Source organism: Aquarana catesbeiana, linkage group LG08 (genome assembly GCF_042186555.1).
Source record: "Aquarana catesbeiana isolate 2022-GZ linkage group LG08, ASM4218655v1, whole genome shotgun sequence".
In the NCBI taxonomy this organism is placed as follows: domain Eukaryota; kingdom Metazoa; phylum Chordata; class Amphibia; order Anura; family Ranidae; genus Aquarana; species Aquarana catesbeiana.
Window position 1 is genome coordinate 141,338,922 of NC_133331.1, and position 19,116 is coordinate 141,358,037.

Here is a 19,116-nt window from a genome sequence, read left to right on the forward strand (position 1 = left end):
CATGCGCGCTGTTGCCGCCACTAACGGCATGATCGCTGTTAGAGACGGCATGATCGCTGTTAGAGACAGCACGCTCAGTGCACCGTTGTCTAAGGCGCATGCGCCGTAGACATCGGTGCCTGTCTTTTGGTGCCTGTCTTTTGGAAATATCTCCTAAACCATGCAGGTTTAGGAGATATTTCTTGCACCTACAGGTAGGCCTTAATCTAGGCTTACCTGTAGGTAAAAGTGGTCTGTAAGGGTTTACAACCACTTTCAGGCTCTTTTTCCCCTCTATTTTCACTTGGTGATCCAGACAGCAACACACTTCTTGTCCTAGGGTGACAGTGCTCATTCACTGTATGGCACTGATGCGGAAGCAGTGTTGTCATTGTAGGACAGGTGTGTTAGAACTACAAAACCCCCATCATCCTAATTTCAAAATATTGGGGAGGGGAGTCTTCTGTAGTCCAAAGAGAGACCTCAGACAGGGCTAAAAACATTTTAATGCAGCATAATCTTTATTTGATTTCCCTCAGGATCAACAGGTATTTTTTTTCACTTATCAAACAGATACTACACTTTCAATTATATATTTGACAGGACAAAAGAGAGCAAATAGGAGTTTGTTGTTGGGTTTTACATACACCAAGAATTTGTAATAAATATAATATTGTGACTGATTTGTAGAAGATTTGAAAAACTTTGCACAATATATTATGTTCGCTAATTCTTATTTTTTTGATCATGTGGCAGCTTGGGGAGGGGTCCGTGCTCCTACATATATGTGTCACTGTTTTTTTCGGGTCACGTTGCTGATGGAATGCAATTCCTGCTCCAGACACACATACTGTATATGTTACAACACAACCTCCATGCTGCCACACAGATGAAAGCTGTCAGGCAGGGTAAACCAGCTCTATTGTAACATTGTAGTTTATGCTTTACAAAGAATTCAAATAGTGTGTAGGATTTCATTTTTTGCAGCTTTGGCAACCTTCTGAAAATGCTGAGACCAGACCTTATACTGCAGGGCACAGAATACTGGAAGGTGGTGTCACACACAACATCTGATACTTACACTGTGGTGTGTAGCCTACCCATTGTCAACAAAGGAAATAGAATGTAATGTTTACCAGAATTATAGACATTTTTTATTTTGTTTTGCATTTATTAGCAAGCGTTACCTCCCCAACGCATATGTTATGGCCATATCACTACTCTGTGCTATGCTAGTTTTTTTTTTTTTTTTTTTACACCGGATAGTAACGCTCTCTTTTTGTACTTCTGGCTGTTCGGTTTCCCCTTGTCCTTGACCAAGGGAAGACAGCGTTGTACAAATGGCATCTATTCCATGTATATGAGCCACAGCTCCCATACACAAAGATCCATTCTATCTTTCATAAACACAAATAAAGATAACACAAGAAAGATCAATGATATGGCTTTTGGATATGCCTAATGAGGGGCAACTTTTTTAGAATCACAAAAAAAGCTCCCAAGCTGGGCTGTGTGCATCCATAGACACATAGTATGGCTTGGCCACACATACCCCCTCCCGTTTCCTCCTCACGAGATTTGACTGATAGCAGCGGGAGCTCAGCGTAGCCTGTGAGAACAGTATGAGGGGAGAGAAAATCTGCAGCCAGGTACAGTGCTGGATCGATAGAAGGCTCAGGTGTTTGAGGGCAGGGGGGACAGGACAGGTAGGGGGTGCTTTTTACCTTAATGCAGGAAATGCATTAAGGTAAAAGCCAGAGCATTGCATCCATGATCCACTGACCCATTGTTTTGCAGGCTCCAATGCAAATAAATAAATGCACATTTTTGCCTTTTGCAAAATGGGTGCGTTTATAATTTTTTGTTTAATTAGATTTCTTTTTTAACAAATAAGAGGAATTTTGAGAAAATAATGGTATTTACCACATTTACCACATCTCACACCATTTGCAACTGTCATTTGCGGTGCTAGCAGCTGCTCTTGACAGCACGGTATTTACCACATTTTTTTCAATAAGAGGAATTTTGACTTACCTGTAAGGACCATATCTTGGAGTACAGTACAGTGCACAGGTTGGAAAATGTATACTTTTGTTTCAGGCTGATACCTTCAGGTGACGACGCTGGCAAAGCTTTGCTGGAAATGCCCCCTAGGCATAACCCAATGTAGCCTGGAACACACTAGAAGTTTTTTTTGTTCAACCTAGCTGGCTGAAAAAAAAAAAAAAACAGATCGCAGTACTAACACAAGCAATGTTAGTGCAGCAATCTCCCCCACTAAGCCTTTGCATTCTCACAGGTGGACTCCCCCTCCCCCTTGTTGCTAGAATACACCGATGACCGCTTGCAGCTGTTGGCTGCCAGCACTGATCAGATGCGGGTCAGATGCTGGTTTTCCAGCATGCTCGTTTGACAGCCGATCGTGAGAGACAGACACATATTGTGCAAAAGTTTTAGACATGTTTGAAAAAATGGTATAAATTAAGACTGTTTTCAGAAATAGACTTGTACGAGTTTATTTTTATTGCTTAATAAAAATGGAAAGGCTAGGCTAGCATGCACCGGTCAATGACGTCACAGGGGAGTGGTGCTATTAGGTGACGTTGCACGGTGGCCCCGCCCCTTACCTATTTAAGAACTTTCAGACAGAGGAGCAAGCAGTTGGTGGTTAGCCTTCGTCGTGGGTGGAGTATTTTTTTTTTTCGGGTCTGGTGGGTGATGTAACGGACGATGGATCTACATTGGGGGACTTTTTGTTTAATTTTTAATGTTTAATTAAGGAATTGTTAAAAACCGTGTGTGTTTTTATTTCTTTTTGATACTTTTTTTTGGTGAATGAGTAGGGGTACAATGTACCCCTACTCATTCACGTAGGGGGGCTTTTAGATTCTGATAAGCCCCCTGCCAACAGACCACCACCCAGAGTTGTGGGGAAGTGGCCCCTGTCCCCATGGGGACAAAGTGCTTTGGGGTTGGGCGGGAAGCAGTTTGCTCATCCCCTCCCTTTCCTGACCTACCGGTCAGCATGCTCTGATAAGGGTCTGGTATGGATTTTTTTTTTTTGAAGGGCAAAGGGGGTTTAGGAACCGTCCATTGTGGGAGAATTACTTTTCCTCCTGTGAAATCTTTGATGATTTTTTGTAAGCGCCTCGCATTAAGACATTGTCCTTTAAAGGACATAGGTGTGAGGTGATGTTTGCCAGCAGCTTCAGCTGACCAGGAGATCTGTATCAGGACTTGTTCTAGGGCATCAAAGGTTAGGTGGAGGGCAGTGTCTGCAAGTGCTTTGCCAAGGTATAAACAAAAAAAGGATCCAGCTGGTTGTTCATTGCCTAGTCCAATTAGCTGCTGTTTGGCAAACAGAAATAGCAGCAATACCCGATTACAGAGCTGGGCCTGCAAGGTTAAAGAGAGGCTTTAAAAGCGTCTCAAATTATCTGTCAACAGAATCTTTAAATGAAGGCACAGTAAGATGCTTAGGACTGAAATGGCAAAATCTACTACTGGAACAGTCCACTTTTTAGAGAACTCTTTCTACTGGGTAGAGTTCGGCAAAGATTCTCAAGGAGAAAATCTTTTTTCAGGGTTAACCCAATTATCATAAATTGCCCATTCAAGAATGGGGAATATTTTTTGACTTAGCAGGTCTTATAGTACCCAAGGGGGCATGACGATGGTGAGACAGAATCAAGTGCGACAATGTTGAGGCTTTTGCGTGCAGCAGAAGTGAGCATATCTGCCTTGGCAAGCATACTGCCTGAAGCCATGTTATCAGGCGTATGAGAGGCCAGTGTTAAAAAAGGGTGCTGCTGCAATGCAAGAGAAGCACTGCCAATTTGGGTGGTTTGAGTGTTTGGCGGGACTTCGGCAGAATGCTTGCCTGGACTTTTGATGGGGCCCCTTTGTATCTGGTTTCTGCCATTGCTATCAGTGAGGATATTTCCTTATGGGGCACTCAGAGTAGGGTGCAGAAAAAGGGTGTGTGTGTATCTGTGAAAGACAATGCAGCAATGTCCTCATGGCAAACGGGAGATAAGAATTGCCTGAGTATCACAAAGAACTCTGGGGGCAGAAGTGATGGTAATAGTGCAACCTGTACTGCAGTGTATTAAAATACCCTGTCGTCCAGAGACTATGCTCTGAATAGTGGAATTTTTACCACCAAGTTTAAAAGTGATTCGTTTTCTAACACATTTGGTTTCCTCATAGCTTTATGTAGAACGAATACCATTCAGGAAACTTGTAATAAGTGGGACTACGGTTTTGGACCAGTACAGGGTATACCTGTTTTACCTGTTCATATTGCTGATCCGTAATCAGGGTTCAGGCTTCGACCTTTCAGGTGGGCATACACCCAGAGGCATCTCCAGGGTCTGGGCCCTATAAAAATGGACCATTGCCCTGGACCTGTATAGCACCCTGAGGCTAACTACACGCGCTGCAAGTGCTGAGGTAAGCACTCAAGCAGGATCCAGTGCCTGAAACAACATTACAAGCCGTCCCCAGAGCGTGGAGTCCAGGTACAGCTCCCTAGGTTTTTATGAAGATTGCACTAATGTGGATGCAATGTTCCAAAAGTTTAATTTAGAAGATAGCAAGAATTTGATTGAAGGGTTGCTTGAATCAGAAGAAAAATCAAGCTAGTAAAGCATGATTTTTCTTTAAGGGAAAAAGAAGTCCATCGCCTTAGGATACTAGCAAAAAACTGAGGTCTCATGGAGTAGGGTGGGATTATAGTAGGGTACATTACATATCGAAAAAAGCTTTGCAAGTGTTCAATAAACAGAAGGCACCAGCCTGTAACGCAGGGATTATGAATATTCAGACTGTGTCCTGTACTGTATGATTATGATATCCAGTTTAAGCTTTTGCAGTATTCCCTTCCTCCCAGGTATATTAACTGGAATGAAACATCCTCAAATCTGTTCTTGAAAGTTCATTAGTGAAATGATTTAAAAGATCTCAGACAGTAATGAACGGTGTTGTAATTTGTTAATAAAACTCACACAAGCAATTTTTGGGGGGAAAATGCATCTTTTATTTTCTACAAACTGCAATACATGTCATCATGAATAATAAACAAAAAATAAGGGCCATGGCATAAAGTCCAAAGAAGTAAAATTGTAAACTAAAGGACAAGGAAAACAAACATAATAAAATAATTTGTCTCAAATTTTCCTAATCCATAAATAATTGTGGTGTGGAAGGAGGGGACTGAAGATCAAGATTAAATACACTTTCATATCTACCTCTAACTGAAGAGCATATTAAATGATAGGATGTCTCCCTCCTCCATGTAATGAGGTAGAAGTTGCCCGCTATGGCAATGAGAAGCTACGAAGGAAGGGGGAGGGGAATACCTAGGTGGGGGTGTTGAAAGCTGGCAGAAATATGAGGTTCCAACATGTAAATCCAAGGTCAATCACGATCATGTCCAACGAAGGCAAACAAGGGCAAATCATGATGAGCACTCGACAGCCAATCTGTACAATCAATGGCAATCATGATGAGCCACTGACTGCCAAATCTGTACATGCCACAGTACTACAGGTAAAATGAACACGCTTTAACCACTTGCTTACTGGGCACTTAAACCCCCCTCCTATCCAGACCAATTTTCAGCTTTCAGCACTGACGCACTTTGAATGACAATTGCACGGTCATACAACACTGTACCCATATGAAATTTTTATCATTTTTTCACCACAAATAGAGCTTTCTTTTGGTGGTATTTGATCACCTATGCAGTTTTTACTTTTTGTTAAAAAACTGATTTTTTTTTTTAATTTTAATTTTTTTATATTTTGTTATAAAAAATTTAAAACAGGTAATTTTTCTCCTTCATTGATGTATGCTGATGAGGCGACAGTGATGGGCACTGATAGGCGGCAGTGATGGGCACTGATGGGTGGCAGTGATGGGCACTGATCAGTTACACTGGTAGGCGGCACTGAATGGCACTACTGGTGGGCATTGATAGCTGGCACTTGTGGGCATTAATAGGTGGCACTTGTGGGCACTGATAGGTGGCACTTTGGGCACTGTTAGGTGGCACTATTAGGTGGCACTGATGAAGCAGATGTGCCTCTTCCACTTCGGGACCGATGTCCCTCACATCTGAGCCGGTGATCGGCTTTTTTTTCTACTCACGCTGTCAGCGTGAGTAGAAGAAAAAAACGATTACCGATCTTTTGTTTACATCATGTGATCAGCTGTCATTGGCTGACAGCTGATCACATGGTAAGGGGCTGGGACCGGCCCCTTCCTTGGATCGGTGATCACCTGAGTCTCAGTGACTCGGTGATCACAGCGTGCTCGGGACGCATGCACAGGGGAGGCCGTCATATGACGGCCTCCCAGGAATTCAGGCCCGTGCTGTGGCCGTCATTCGGCCATAGCGCGGATGTCAAGTGGTTAAACATTCTAAAGCTTAACCATTTGCCTACCTTGGGCATCTTACAAACATCCATAAAACCCCCTCCCCTGTACACAGGACTTGCCTTGTACACCCTGCCAGACAATCTCAGTGAGAATTCAATGTAACATTTTAAGCCAAAACAACAATTAACATAGTAGCTATGGTATCTCCTGCATTCCCTGTCAGACAGAGGAAAGTTTTTATTGTACGCACAGGGAATTTTTACTACTTGACCCTTTCATTTCAACCTGTATAATCACTATTTAACAGTTTTATCTCCTGTTCCATGTTTTTATTTCAAATTATTTGCTGGGAACACTTTTTTATAAAGCACATATATAGATGTTTATCTTTAAAGTGGTTGTATACCCCCGCTTTCACATTTTTACCTACAGGTAAGCCTATAATAAGGTCACTCCCGTGCAACATGTCAGCTTCCTCAGCGGTGACTAGGAGGCAATACCAGCGCTTCGTTCTAAAAATAAAAAAAAAATTCAGATTTTTACTCTTTTGCCCATTAAAAGGGTCACAAAAAGCCCAGTTTGTCACCCAAAAAACAATATATACATAGCAGAAATGTGAAATATGGTCTGGTCCATAGGGGGAAAACAAGTGTGAGAGCTGAAGTGGTTATATACTACCAATAAATTCTGCAAATTTATAAACAAAGTCCTTTGATGACATTATTCACATCATCCGGGTATGTAGATCCGTGTCAATCTTGATGAGCCATGTGCCGCTGATCTGTATACGTCCCATGAAAGCCCTACTCTATGGCCTATATACCACAGAAACCTGCAAATAAAAACATAAAAATGGTCATGTGTGCTGACATTTCTGAGTGCAGAATTTTTCAATCATGTCAAACTGCATGCCGTAAAAAGTACTCACCAGTGACTGAAATTTGGACTGATGTTTCCAGTTTGGAAAAATCTGGGAAGCCTTCCTTCAGTTGTCCTTGTAGGTATTGTCTAGCTGGTCATACAGCTCCTTGTGTTTTTACACCAGGCTGACAAAGTGATCCAAGCCCAATCCAGGCCAGACATTTCTTTTACCTCTGCTTTTACCTCTGTTCCACAAACCGCTTTTCTCCTCCAATACACCTTACTCTCCAAGATGGCTGATGTACAGGAAACTGGTCATACCATTTACAACCATATTTCTTTTGGCACAAGACACATTGAAATGTGTTGCATTTTGTTGCATAAAACTGCATATATGCTTGTAATCATGGCACAGTTCGCGGATTCTTATGGTTACAAGAGCTTTTTGAAGAAGCATTCTTTAGTAATGTAGTGTACATTATTGTATCCGTAATATGTATTTTACACCTATCATTGTACTGTCACATGCTCATTTTGTGAACCCCGAATAAAGAATTAAAAAAATGCATACGTGTTGCATTTTTCCATAACGCACCTCAGCACAGCATTGTGGTGCGAATAGAGTGTTGGGCCTGTGCTGATCGGTGCAGATTTACACATATCAACAGATATGGTGTGAACGAGCCCTAAAGGCTTGCAGTGGTTAAACAACAATTTGGCCTAACCTAGATTAAGGAACTGGAATTTAAAATATCGCTGAGAAAATTTGTATTTAATAAAAAGACAGTTAAAATATTTCATACAAATTTTTAAATGATGGGACATACAGATATTTTAAAAAGATATAACTTACAAGGTATCAGCTCAATTTCTAGGGTAGATCTGCTTTTCTGCACTTCCCCCTGAGGTGTGGATGCTCGGAGTGTCACAGCTCCCTTTCCTGTGCATACTTTTGCTGGATCCACATCTAAAGCAGATAAGAACGCATTTCTGAATACAGTCCAAACTCCCAGACAGTGGGAACCCTTTACTCAACAACTTGCTGTATATGCCATACATAATACTGCCACAAAAACACAGATCACATTCCACATATATCATGCCTACTGAATTGGTGAAGAAATGAATGATGACTTGCAGCAATAGCAACATAAAATATCTCAGAAATCAAATAAAGGGTAAAACATGTCAGAGAAAGGCTGTTCCTAGGAAGGGACTTGCAGCAGGAGTTGTTCAGCTGAATAAAGTTTGGTGAAAAGAAGTGAAGCCATCAGGGTGCAACCCCTTTTATTTCCTGTATACAATTTGAATTGCTGTTTTTGTCCTCAATGGGAAGATTCACCCATTTTATCTATCTGAATTTGAGGGATAACCCAAGATATTAAGTGTTCACCACAATAGGAATTGAGGGAAGGTGTTTTATTTATTTATTGTTCTTAAGGTTGAACTGGATGGACTTTTTTCTTTTTTCAGCCTGACTAACTATGTAACTATGTGTCCAATGGGGACATTTATATTGGTGACAACTATCCCTCTAAGACCGCTGCTAGTCCCCCTAGAAACAACCATTCTTTGACATGTTTTATCATTATGGGTTTAATTTCACCTTACTGGGTGTGTGGCACCTTAGCTTCCTGTATGAAGTTTAAATTGATGTTTTTGTCCTCACTGGAGGGATTCTCACATCACAGCCCTCTCTCTTCTACTTGGAGTGTTTAATTACTGTCTGTGCTGACCCTACATCTCTGCCCCTCCTCTCACTTCCCTACATATCCTTTTATGTAGTTGCTGGGGAAGAAGGGAAAGAGAATACTATAGTGACACTTTAGTGACAGCTCTGAGTCTGCTGGGGCTGCTGACATCATGTCCAAGATGGCAGCATCCTGCAGCAGTCTTACAGGTAAATAATATACATAAAACATGTTAAATGCACATAAAACCTTATGGGAAGACTTTTGTTTGACAACAGGGTCTCTAAAGCCTCATACACATGATCGGATTTTCGGCAGGGAATTGTGTGATGACAGACTGTTTGCCTAAAATCCGACCGTTAGTATGCTCCTTCAGACAATTGTTATCCAACTTTCAGCCAACAAACGTTGGTTAGCAGGTTAGTAAATTTTTGGTGGACAGCGGTCTGTTGTCAGATTTTCGTCTCATCTGTACACAAGTCAGTCACACAAAAGTGCATGCTCGGAATCAATGCTCACCAAACAAGATGTTAGCAGAAGGTGGCGCTCAAGAGCTGAAATTCCACGTAGTACGTCACTACGTTCATGTTTGTTAGCTGACAATTGTGTGCCATAAGTATGCAAGACAAAATTCAGGCACGCGCCCTTTGGACAAAAGTCTGACGCTTTGTCTGCCAAAAATCCGATCGCGTGTACGAGGCTTTACAGTCACAGTCTGTTCACAGAAACATGATGAGAGGAATTTATTGAAAGTGGAGCAGACAGAATCTGGGGCAGCTGTGCATGCAACCAATCAGCTTCTATCTTCAGCTTGTTCAGTTAAGCTTGAAAATGAAAGACAGAAGCCAATTTGCCATGAAAAACAGCTCCAGATTCTGAATGCTCCAATTTTGATAAATTCTCCTCAATGATTTGATATTTTCATTATTGTGCATTACTTTTTGGTTCACTAAAGGCATACATGGATCAGATTAATTCACACCTTGTTATTTTATTGATTTTTTTGTAGGCGTTTTCACAAATTATACCACATACGCATTGGAAGTGGTGGTTCCATAAAGAATTCAGGATAAATCAGCTACCTTGGGATCACAAAGTTGATCACATTGACTATGACATTTTTTCTTTAATCAGACACTTTTTATTGAGTTTACTTTTTTCTTTTTTTTTATTTTATTTTTTGTACACAAATGTCCACAGAAAACAAAGAGAAAAAATAAATAAATCTTGTTCCGATTTGTAGCAACCATCACTAAAGGATATTGACACATTCAGTAACAAAATTAAATTACATTTCCCACCATGGACCCATCACCATCATAGAGCAGCAACACTATCAGCAGAGTCAGGGAAATCATCCGCACTAGTGGCTGCTACATATGGGGAGGATAGTAGCTATGCTTAGAAGTGCTCTCTATCCAGCACAGAATTGATCGCTGCGCACCATCGGGCACACGTTGGCAGATTAGGAGATAGCCACCATTGAGAGATCAACTTACGGGCAAAAAATAACAAATGGGTATGCAACCTATCATTTCCGCTATCACTTCATAAAGTATATTTTCAACTTTGCAGTCAAATTTATATGAAAACCCCACAATATGTTTTGTTATATGTTCCATTTCACACAACATACCTAAAAGTATATATTTTTAAATACCTTTCTAGTTGTTTCTTTGGAGCAGGCTTTTGGGCAGACTGTAAGCTACTCTGAACGATTTATAAAAGCGGAGGGGACAAAGTGGGTACAGACTGAGTTTCCCATCATTAACCTACAATGCGGAACTCGAGTTTTGAGATCTTTAACCCTTTGTTAGAACAGTGTTCAAATGTAATTTACACTTAAAAATGAGATCTCCCGGAACAGTACAGAGAGGATATATTAGGATAAGATTAACAACCCCCCCACCTCCTCCTTAACATGACCTAGCAGGGGAAACTTTCGTTTTGGAGGGTTTTTTTTTTATTATTTAAAGCAAGTAAAAATGTAAGCAGCAATTTTCAATTTTTTTTAAAGTTATGCTACTTGAATGGGAACACATGGCAAACAAAGTAGGTGTTATCCCAATTTGGCTGTGAAAATGGAAATGGAGTTTAACATTTTACTAGCCTTGGCTTTCTAGGTTAGAAATAACTGAAGTTTTCAAGGAGGTGTGAATTAAGGAGAAAAGAAAGGAAAAGGAACTGCTTGAAGTGGTGATCAAATAATGCTTCCCAAGAAAAACAGCTTTCAACAGTACAATTGCCATTTTGTGCAAAATGCTGTGCTGTGAAAACTCATCTACCTATGTAAATTTAGCCTATGGTGTAAAATAGTAACATGAGCTATGCTATACAGTTATCACATATCAGGCATGATGTTTCTAAAATATGCCACCAGTGCTATGTATAAAAAAAACTAAGCCAAATACTATAAAGCTAAGTTCACACATGACCGGCTGTGGTTTGCAGTCCAGAGTTCGGTGTGTGATTCAGGCGCACATTTTTGGTATTTGGTACTAAGCTTTATAGTCTGGTTGGTAATAATGTATTCATGACATGCATAATTATGTGAGGTACTGTCTTTGTCAAACTGACTTGGATTCATTTACACGATATGAGGCTGTAAACAACACATGCATGCTTTATATTATCTTTAGCACCCTCATATATATATCTATATCTATCTCAATATAATATCTATATACCTATATCTACTACACCTTCCAAGAATAAAAATGATCTATGAATAGACGAGTCAGGCCTTTCATTTATCCGCCTGTCCTCCATCCAGAGCGCTACACAATACAAATCCTTTAGCAACAGTAAAAGAGCTTCTCATTTTATTTGTATTTGCATTAAACTGGCTTTTTAAGAGGTTTACTTACATTTTATTATTTAAGCTCAAGGCCACAAAGAACTGTGGCACTGAGAGGAGGCTGTGGTTAACTACAAGGCAAAAACTATCAACTAGCTAAGCATATTGGATTACCAACAGTTCATGCATGGCATGCTTTCAGTCTGTAATTACCAGAGTACAAAACATTTTAAAGATGAGCAATATCATAATTCAAAAAGCAAAAAAACTCTGGTTAAAAAAGCTTCCTCTGCAAAATGTATAACTGCCCAGTGCATGCTCAAGCGTAAGCTAACTTTTTTTTTTAAACAAAAAGAAAGAGAGAATTCCGCAATTATAAATCATTTAGGTATAATTTCTGTGAGAACGAAATGTAAAACAAAGCAAAACATTCCAAACACAAACTTGGTGATGAGGTCAACTCAGATACTAGTTAACAATAAAAGCACAAATGGAAATGGATTTATTACAAGCGGTCCAGTGTTGGTCACATGACTGTGAAGCAGCGCAAACAGACAAACAATGCAGAATGGGCATGGCTCATTTGGGCTGCACACATGTACCTGGAACTGGCACAAGATCAGGAAAACTTTGTACTGCCTTCACTGGAATGATCTGAATAGCTGAGAGTGAACGAAAACTCACTGGAGACCCATCTGCTGCTGTGGACACAAGAGTGGAAACAATGCAAGCTCATTATCTCAGCGTATCCCAGGATTGCACCTTACTAACAGCTTGCAAACTTGTAGTTGAGTTTAGGACATCACTTCATTCCATAATGAACAATCTTTATATACTTTGGACCTAAATGCACAGTAATTGTTACATATACCTATTAGGAAAATGATCAGCTATAAACTCTGTCACTCCTTTGCTATTGTCTAAAAACATTAAAGCCCAAATCTGGACACAAGAAAATAACGACCCCATGCTGCAAGGTTTGGATGTCAACTTTTCTTTAGGAGTAAGGAAATGTGTGTAATACTCACCGTATTCCTCGCTCTGGCAAGCTCCCTTAATCTCTGTGACTAGTCCCCTGAAGCCTCCTCTTACAGCCCAGAGCATCAGGAAGGAGAGGACAGTGCTGGAGCCAGCCGGTGTGAAGAATCCAGTAAGTTATACAGTCTCTTTCTCTCTGCTTCTTTATGAGCATTTAAATCTTGCATTGTGGGTTGTGAGGGGGCGGCACACTGGAGGTCGGGGGTGGTAAAAACAGGTGGCTGAGCTGCGGTGTTGCCATCCTTGTTTACCCACCGGACACGCTTACATTATAGCCTGACTGGCAGCTGCAGAGTTTCACAGGCGGCACTGCTTGTCAAACTCGTCCATTGAGATCAATGGGGCTGCTCCACAACTGCAAGCCAAACACTTGGCTCATAGTTTAACTGCAGTCCTGCAATGTAAAATTGTTTTTCAACAATAAAAACAAAAGGAAGAGAAAAGAAAAAAAAAACACAACAGGCAACAGGTGGCAGCAGTAGCGCCACCTGACACCTCTCCTATACTGCCCTCTGCAACACAATCCACTGCAGAATGCTTCTCAAATAGCAGTAAGCATTACTATCTGAAAGCCCTCCAAGGGAGTTTTTTTTTTTTCATACCAGAGTTGGGCTTTAAAGTGGAAGTAAACTTCCATCTTTTGCTTTTACCTATAGGTAAGCCTATAGTAAGGCTTAACTATAGGTAATGTAAATAGCTCTTAAACGTGTACCGTTTAGGAGATATTTGGTGTGCATGCAGCCAGTGACATCACTGGCGCATGCGCTTTGAAGAAACGGCCACCCATGCCGTTTCTTCAGTGCCCCGTGCCATGAACGGCTAGTCCCGCGCGCACGCGCAGGAGTGACGTCATCGTGGCTCCAGCCAATCACAGAGCCAGAGTCCGAGAGCCTAGAAGCAAGACGGGTGAAGATGAGCATGCCTGCAGCACTGACATCTTGGCGCTGGAAGAGCTTAGTTTTAAAGACAAGTTTAACATAATGTGCTAGTATGCTATGCATACTAGCACATTATGCCTTTACCTCGCAGGTACAAAAAAAAAAAAAAAAATTGTCCAGCGGTTTACAACTGCTATAAAATAAATCAAATCAGGTTAAAATAAAACCATCATAGGATTAAGACTTAAAGAAACCCCATACAGGGAATATCTCACTGATCTCAATTTGAAAATACTAGTTTGCAAGTTGTTATGCTAATCCAAATGCTTCATTAGTTTGAAAACAAGCAAGGAAATCATGAGCTTCATCCTTTCACTGACTTCATTGGTAACACACTTTTTCTGGGCCAGTGGCTCTGACAGCACGGAGGCCAAAGATAACCAGAAAAGACATTCAGCTTTACTAGAAAGTGAGCATAAAGGCTTTATTCGTATGCTTTGTTCCTTCATTTCCAAATATATGCACTTGACAGGTATACTGAAGCCAACATATGCATGTAAGGTTTGTCCAACATTTCTCATTGGCTCATAATCATCAATGTTATTTTACTTTCCGGGACCCCCACTGCCAGCAGTTGCAGAATGGGAGCTTTCCTCTCTGTGGGGAAGCAGTGGTCTCAATGCAGAGGTTCAACATTCCCCTGATTGAGTCAGGCCTATAGCGCTACTATCAGCAAAGCTCATGTTCCCTGCTAATTGAAGAGCTTTGGCTCTGACTCAGAAGGGGGCATGTCAGACCTCTACAAACAGATCACTCCTTCCACACAGAAAACAAAGCTTCCACTTTGTAGGTGCTTGCAGGGGACAGCCTTTTCTACATAGGATGTGACAGATTTTTAAGGGGAAAAAAAATGCAACACATAAAACATATTTTGTTTTGACACACCTGGAATGTATTTAGTGAATTTAAACTGAAAGTTCATTTGGGCTTTAAGCAGGGAAGCTTCAGTGACTGTAGTACAGGTGTTGCGCAACAGGGGTGCCATTTGGGTTCCCCCGGGGTGCCAAGAACGCAGGACCTAGGTTGTCCTGAATCAGTGTCATGAGTTGTCATGGTTTGGAAACAATGATGCTGTAGGGCAGGACACAAAGCATAATTTGTTGCTATGGTGTCAGTGACTGGCCTCCATGCACCGTATAAACGTATGACATGCAGGGCAAGCCCAGCATACAGAAGGGGATGGAAGCCCTCCTCCTGCAAACCTGCTCTCCCTCCTGCCCTCTGCTTTGCTGCTGCATCCAAAAGGTAGGACTCTGATGTGAAGAGAGGACTGTGTGATTGGGGGGGGGCTCTGTAAATGATGACTGTGTGATTGGGGGGGCTCTGTAAATGATGACTGTGTGATTGGGGGGGCTCTTTAAATGATGACTGTGTGACTGGAGGACTGCGTGATGGGAGGACTTAGTCATGGGGAAGCTCTGCTGTGATGGGAGGGCTCTGTCATGGGGGTACTCTGATATGATGGGGAACTCTAATGTAAAAGGTCTCTCATATGAAGGCGGGTCTCTGATGTGATGGGGGGACCTTTGTCATGATGGGGGGCCTATGATGTGATAGAGGGCCTCTGGTGTGAAGAGGGAACTCTGATGTGAAGGGAGGGGGCTATGTTGTGACGGGAGGACCTCTGATGTGAAGGGGGCTGTGTTGTGATGGGAGGACCTCTAATGTGAAGGGGGCTGTGTTGTGACGGGAGGACCTCTGATGTAAAGGGGGCTGTGTTGTGACGGTAGGACCTCTGATGTGAAGGGGGCTGTGTTGTGACGGGAGGACCTCTGATGTGAAGGGGGCTGTGTTGTGACGGGAGGACCTCTGATGTGAAGGGGGCTGTGTTGTGACGGGAGGACCTCTGATGTAAAGAGGCTGTGTTGTGACGGGAGGACCTCTGATGTGAAGGGGGCTGTGTTGTGACGGGAGGACCTCTGATGTGAAGGGGGCTGTGTTGTGACGGGAGGACCTCTGATGTGAAGGGGGCTGTGTTGTGACGGGAGGACCTCTGATGTGAAGGGGGCTGTGTTGTGACGGGAGGACCTCTGATGTGAAGGGGGCTGTGTTGTGACGGGAGGACCTCTGATGTGAAGGGGGCTGTGTTGTGACGGGAGGACCTCTGATGTGAAGGGGGCTGTGTTGTGACGGGAGGACCTCTGATGTGAAGGGGGCTGTGTTGTGACGGGAGGACCTCTGATGTGAAGGGGGCTGTGTTGTGACGGGAGGACCTCTGATGTGGCTCAGGTTTCCCATTGATAAGTAACATTTGTGTTTTTTACAATTTAGACTGGGGTGCACATGCCTAAAATTCAATAGTAAATCACATCACAATTTCCGAATATACTAAAATAGCCTAAAATAAGTGTATATTGCCTATACAGTATACTTTCCCTTTAAAGGGACTCTAAGGCCCGATTCACACCTATGCTTTTTTAGTGCTTTTTGCATTTTGCAGAATTGCAACCATTTAACATGGTTTCCTGTGGAACATGTTCTGTAGTGCAAATCTGCAAAATGTAAAAAACACTAGAAATGCATAGGTGTGAATCAGGCCTAAGGATCATGAAGGCCGTCATTGTAGAGCTTTCTTTTTCATAATGCTTGTCCCTAGCTGTCATGCTAATGTTGTGGTTTTAGTCCTGCTTAAGTCTCTGCCCTGTAACAAATATAAAGAGAAGGAATTCTGGCACTTTTCTAATACTCATTTGCAGCATGCTTATTCCAGGCCTATTGTGCGCAAAAGTTTTAGATATCCAGAAGTGGCAGGCACCATACATCCTGGGTCCCAATGTCACCAACTCCAAACATTCTTCTAATAAATTATCAGAGCAGAATACTGAAAATGTGGAAGGATTTATACAGCTCAGTGATTCAGATTTTCTCACTAGTCATATAAGGGCGTAACAACTCAAATCTGCAAAATACCGAAACATGTTACGCTTCATTTTCCAATTATTACAGATTAATGAACTGCTTTTTGCCCAGCCCTAAAAAAAACTAATTAGGTAAATGGTTGCAACGTGAGAACTCATCATTCCGTGACAGCTGTTTTGATGAGTAAGATGTAACAACTTAAGTAACTATTAAAGAGACCCCGTTCCCACAATCAGTAATTTCAGCAATAATCTTCCCATAAGATTATATATGCGTTTAACATCATTTATGCACGTTATTTACCTGTAAAAGCCACCTTAGTGTAGACATGAAAAATCCCTGAGACTGCTGCTGGCTTCTACCATCTTGGATGTGATGCCAGCAGGCGCAAGTACTGTATATCTCTATGGTATTCCCTTTTGCGCCTCCCTCTGGCAGTCACATAAAAGGTTATCTAGGGCAGTGAGGGGAGGGGCAGAGAAGATGAGCCAGCACAGAAAATAGTGAAACACTATTTAACGTTTAAGGCTGTGCAAAGAGGAATGAACTCTTCCTGGAGTAGTCAAAATTTTCTAGCAAGGCACATTGCATGTGAACAGAAAAAAATCTTTATAGAAAAGAAAAACGCTGCAAGTAGGCATTTAAAATATTTGATTTTTACTTGTTTTTATCTCTAGTTTTTTAAGTTGGTGACAGGTCTCTTTAAAGACATTGTAGAAAAACATCTTCAGCGAAAGAGCGGCTGCTGCATTAAAGGCACAGATGTGAAACAATCTGATAGTATATGGGAAAAAGTGATCTCTAGCCACTTGCTGACAGCAAGACACAGTTTGCAAGTGGTTTACAGGGGTTACAACTTTAATCTATCAGCCATAACCCTGGTATTCTTTTTTTCAGCTGGCTTTCTCATAAAAGCAGCCGAGTGGCTCATTGGCCACTGGATCGCTGGTGTTTCCCGGGTTTACTGTTTTCACCGGTGCCCAAGAAACGACGGTGCGGCCAGCTGGTCACAGAGAAGGATAGAGACTAGATCGTCTCTGGTTGCCTCTATGGCCTTGGAGGACCAGAGCGACGTAATGAAATCACTTCTAGTCTAGGGCGGAAGTAAACAAATTTTGTTGTTTTTTTAACGCAAAAGATCAAAATTATTTCTTTTTTATCTTTTGCTTTTATAAGGACCGCAGATCTCTCCATAAAGAGGACCTGCCATCCTTATTTCTATTACAAGTGATGTTTACTTTCCTTTTACAGGGAATAAAAGTAATAAAAAAAAAAATGAAAAATTAAAAAGGGACAGTTTAACCACTTGCCGACCAGCTAGCGCAGATATACTGCGGTAGGTTGGCAGCGCTGCGCAAATCGCTTTTGCTCCCGCTGGTGTCAATGTCCACCGGCGACCCGCGATCGCATAGTACAGAGGCAGAACGGGGATCTGCCAGTGTAAACAAGGCAGATCCCCGTTCTGACAGGGGACATGTCAGAGATCTTCTGTTCCCAGTGATCAGGAACAGTGATCTCTATCATGTCCCAGTGAGCCCATCCCCCCTACAGTTAGAACACACCTAGGGAGCACACTTAACCCCTTGATCGCCTCCTAGTGTTAACCCCTTCCCTGCCAGTGTCATTTTTACATTGATCAGTGCATTTTTATAGCACTGATCAATGTAATAATGTCACTGGTACCCAAAAAGTGTAATTTGGGGTCAGATTTGTCCGCTGCAATGTCGCAGTCCTGCTAAAAAACGCAGATAACTACCATTACTAGTAAAAACAATAATAAAGAAAAAAGTCCCTAAATCTATCCCATAGTTTGTAGACACGATAACTTTTGCGCAAACCAATCAATATACGCCTATTGCAATTTTTTTTACCAAAAGTATGTAGAAGAATGTATATCGGCCTAGACTGATGAATACATTTTTTTAAATTTTTTTGGATATGTATTATAGCAAAAAAAAATATCATCTTTTTTCAAAATAGTCGCTCTTTTGTTTGCAAAAAATAAAGACCGCACAGGTGATCAAATACCACCAAATTAAAGTGATGCAGTGCCGTATCGCAAAAAACAGCCTGGTCATGAAGGGGGCAAATCCTTCTGGGGCTGAAGTGGGTAATAATAAAATTAGAAAAAAAAAGTAAAGTGACCCCATCCCGCCATGCTCACAAGCGAGTACATACGCAAGTCGCGCATGCATATGTAAACGGTGTTCGCACCACACATGTGAGGTATCGCCACGAATGTTAGAGCGAGAGTAATATTTCTAGCACTAGACCTCGTTTGTAACTCTAAACAGGTAACCTGAAAAAAATGTTAAAGTGTCACCTATGGAGATTTTTTAAGTACCATAGTTTGTCACCATTCCACGAACATGCGCAATTTTAAAGCATGACATGTTAGGTATCTATTTACTTGGCGTAACATATTTTTTTATTTATATTTTACAAAAAAAATGTGGTGTATTGTTTTTTATTCATAAAGTGTATTTTTTTAAAAAAAAATTGCGTTTGAAAAACCGCTGCACAAATACTGTGTGACATAAAAAATTTCAACACTATTTTCGCTATTTTATTC

At 41.5% G+C, this 19,116-nt stretch overlaps 1 protein-coding gene across 10 annotated transcripts in view; it reads right to left on the reverse strand.

The window, feature by feature from the left end:
• SORBS1 (sorbin and SH3 domain containing 1) overlaps positions 1–19,116 on the reverse strand; it is a 211,188-nt gene that overhangs the window by 169,030 nt on the left and 23,042 nt on the right. For all 10 annotated transcript variants that reach the window (XM_073596488.1, XM_073596489.1, XM_073596490.1 and 7 more), the window contains exons 4-5: positions 12,312–12,410; positions 8,075–8,188 (exon numbers count right to left, since the gene is read on the reverse strand). In XM_073596488.1, the coding sequence (XP_073452589.1) occupies positions 8,075–8,188; positions 12,312–12,410 (213 nt within the window). The remainder of the gene's footprint in view (positions 1–8,074; positions 8,189–12,311; positions 12,411–19,116) is intronic.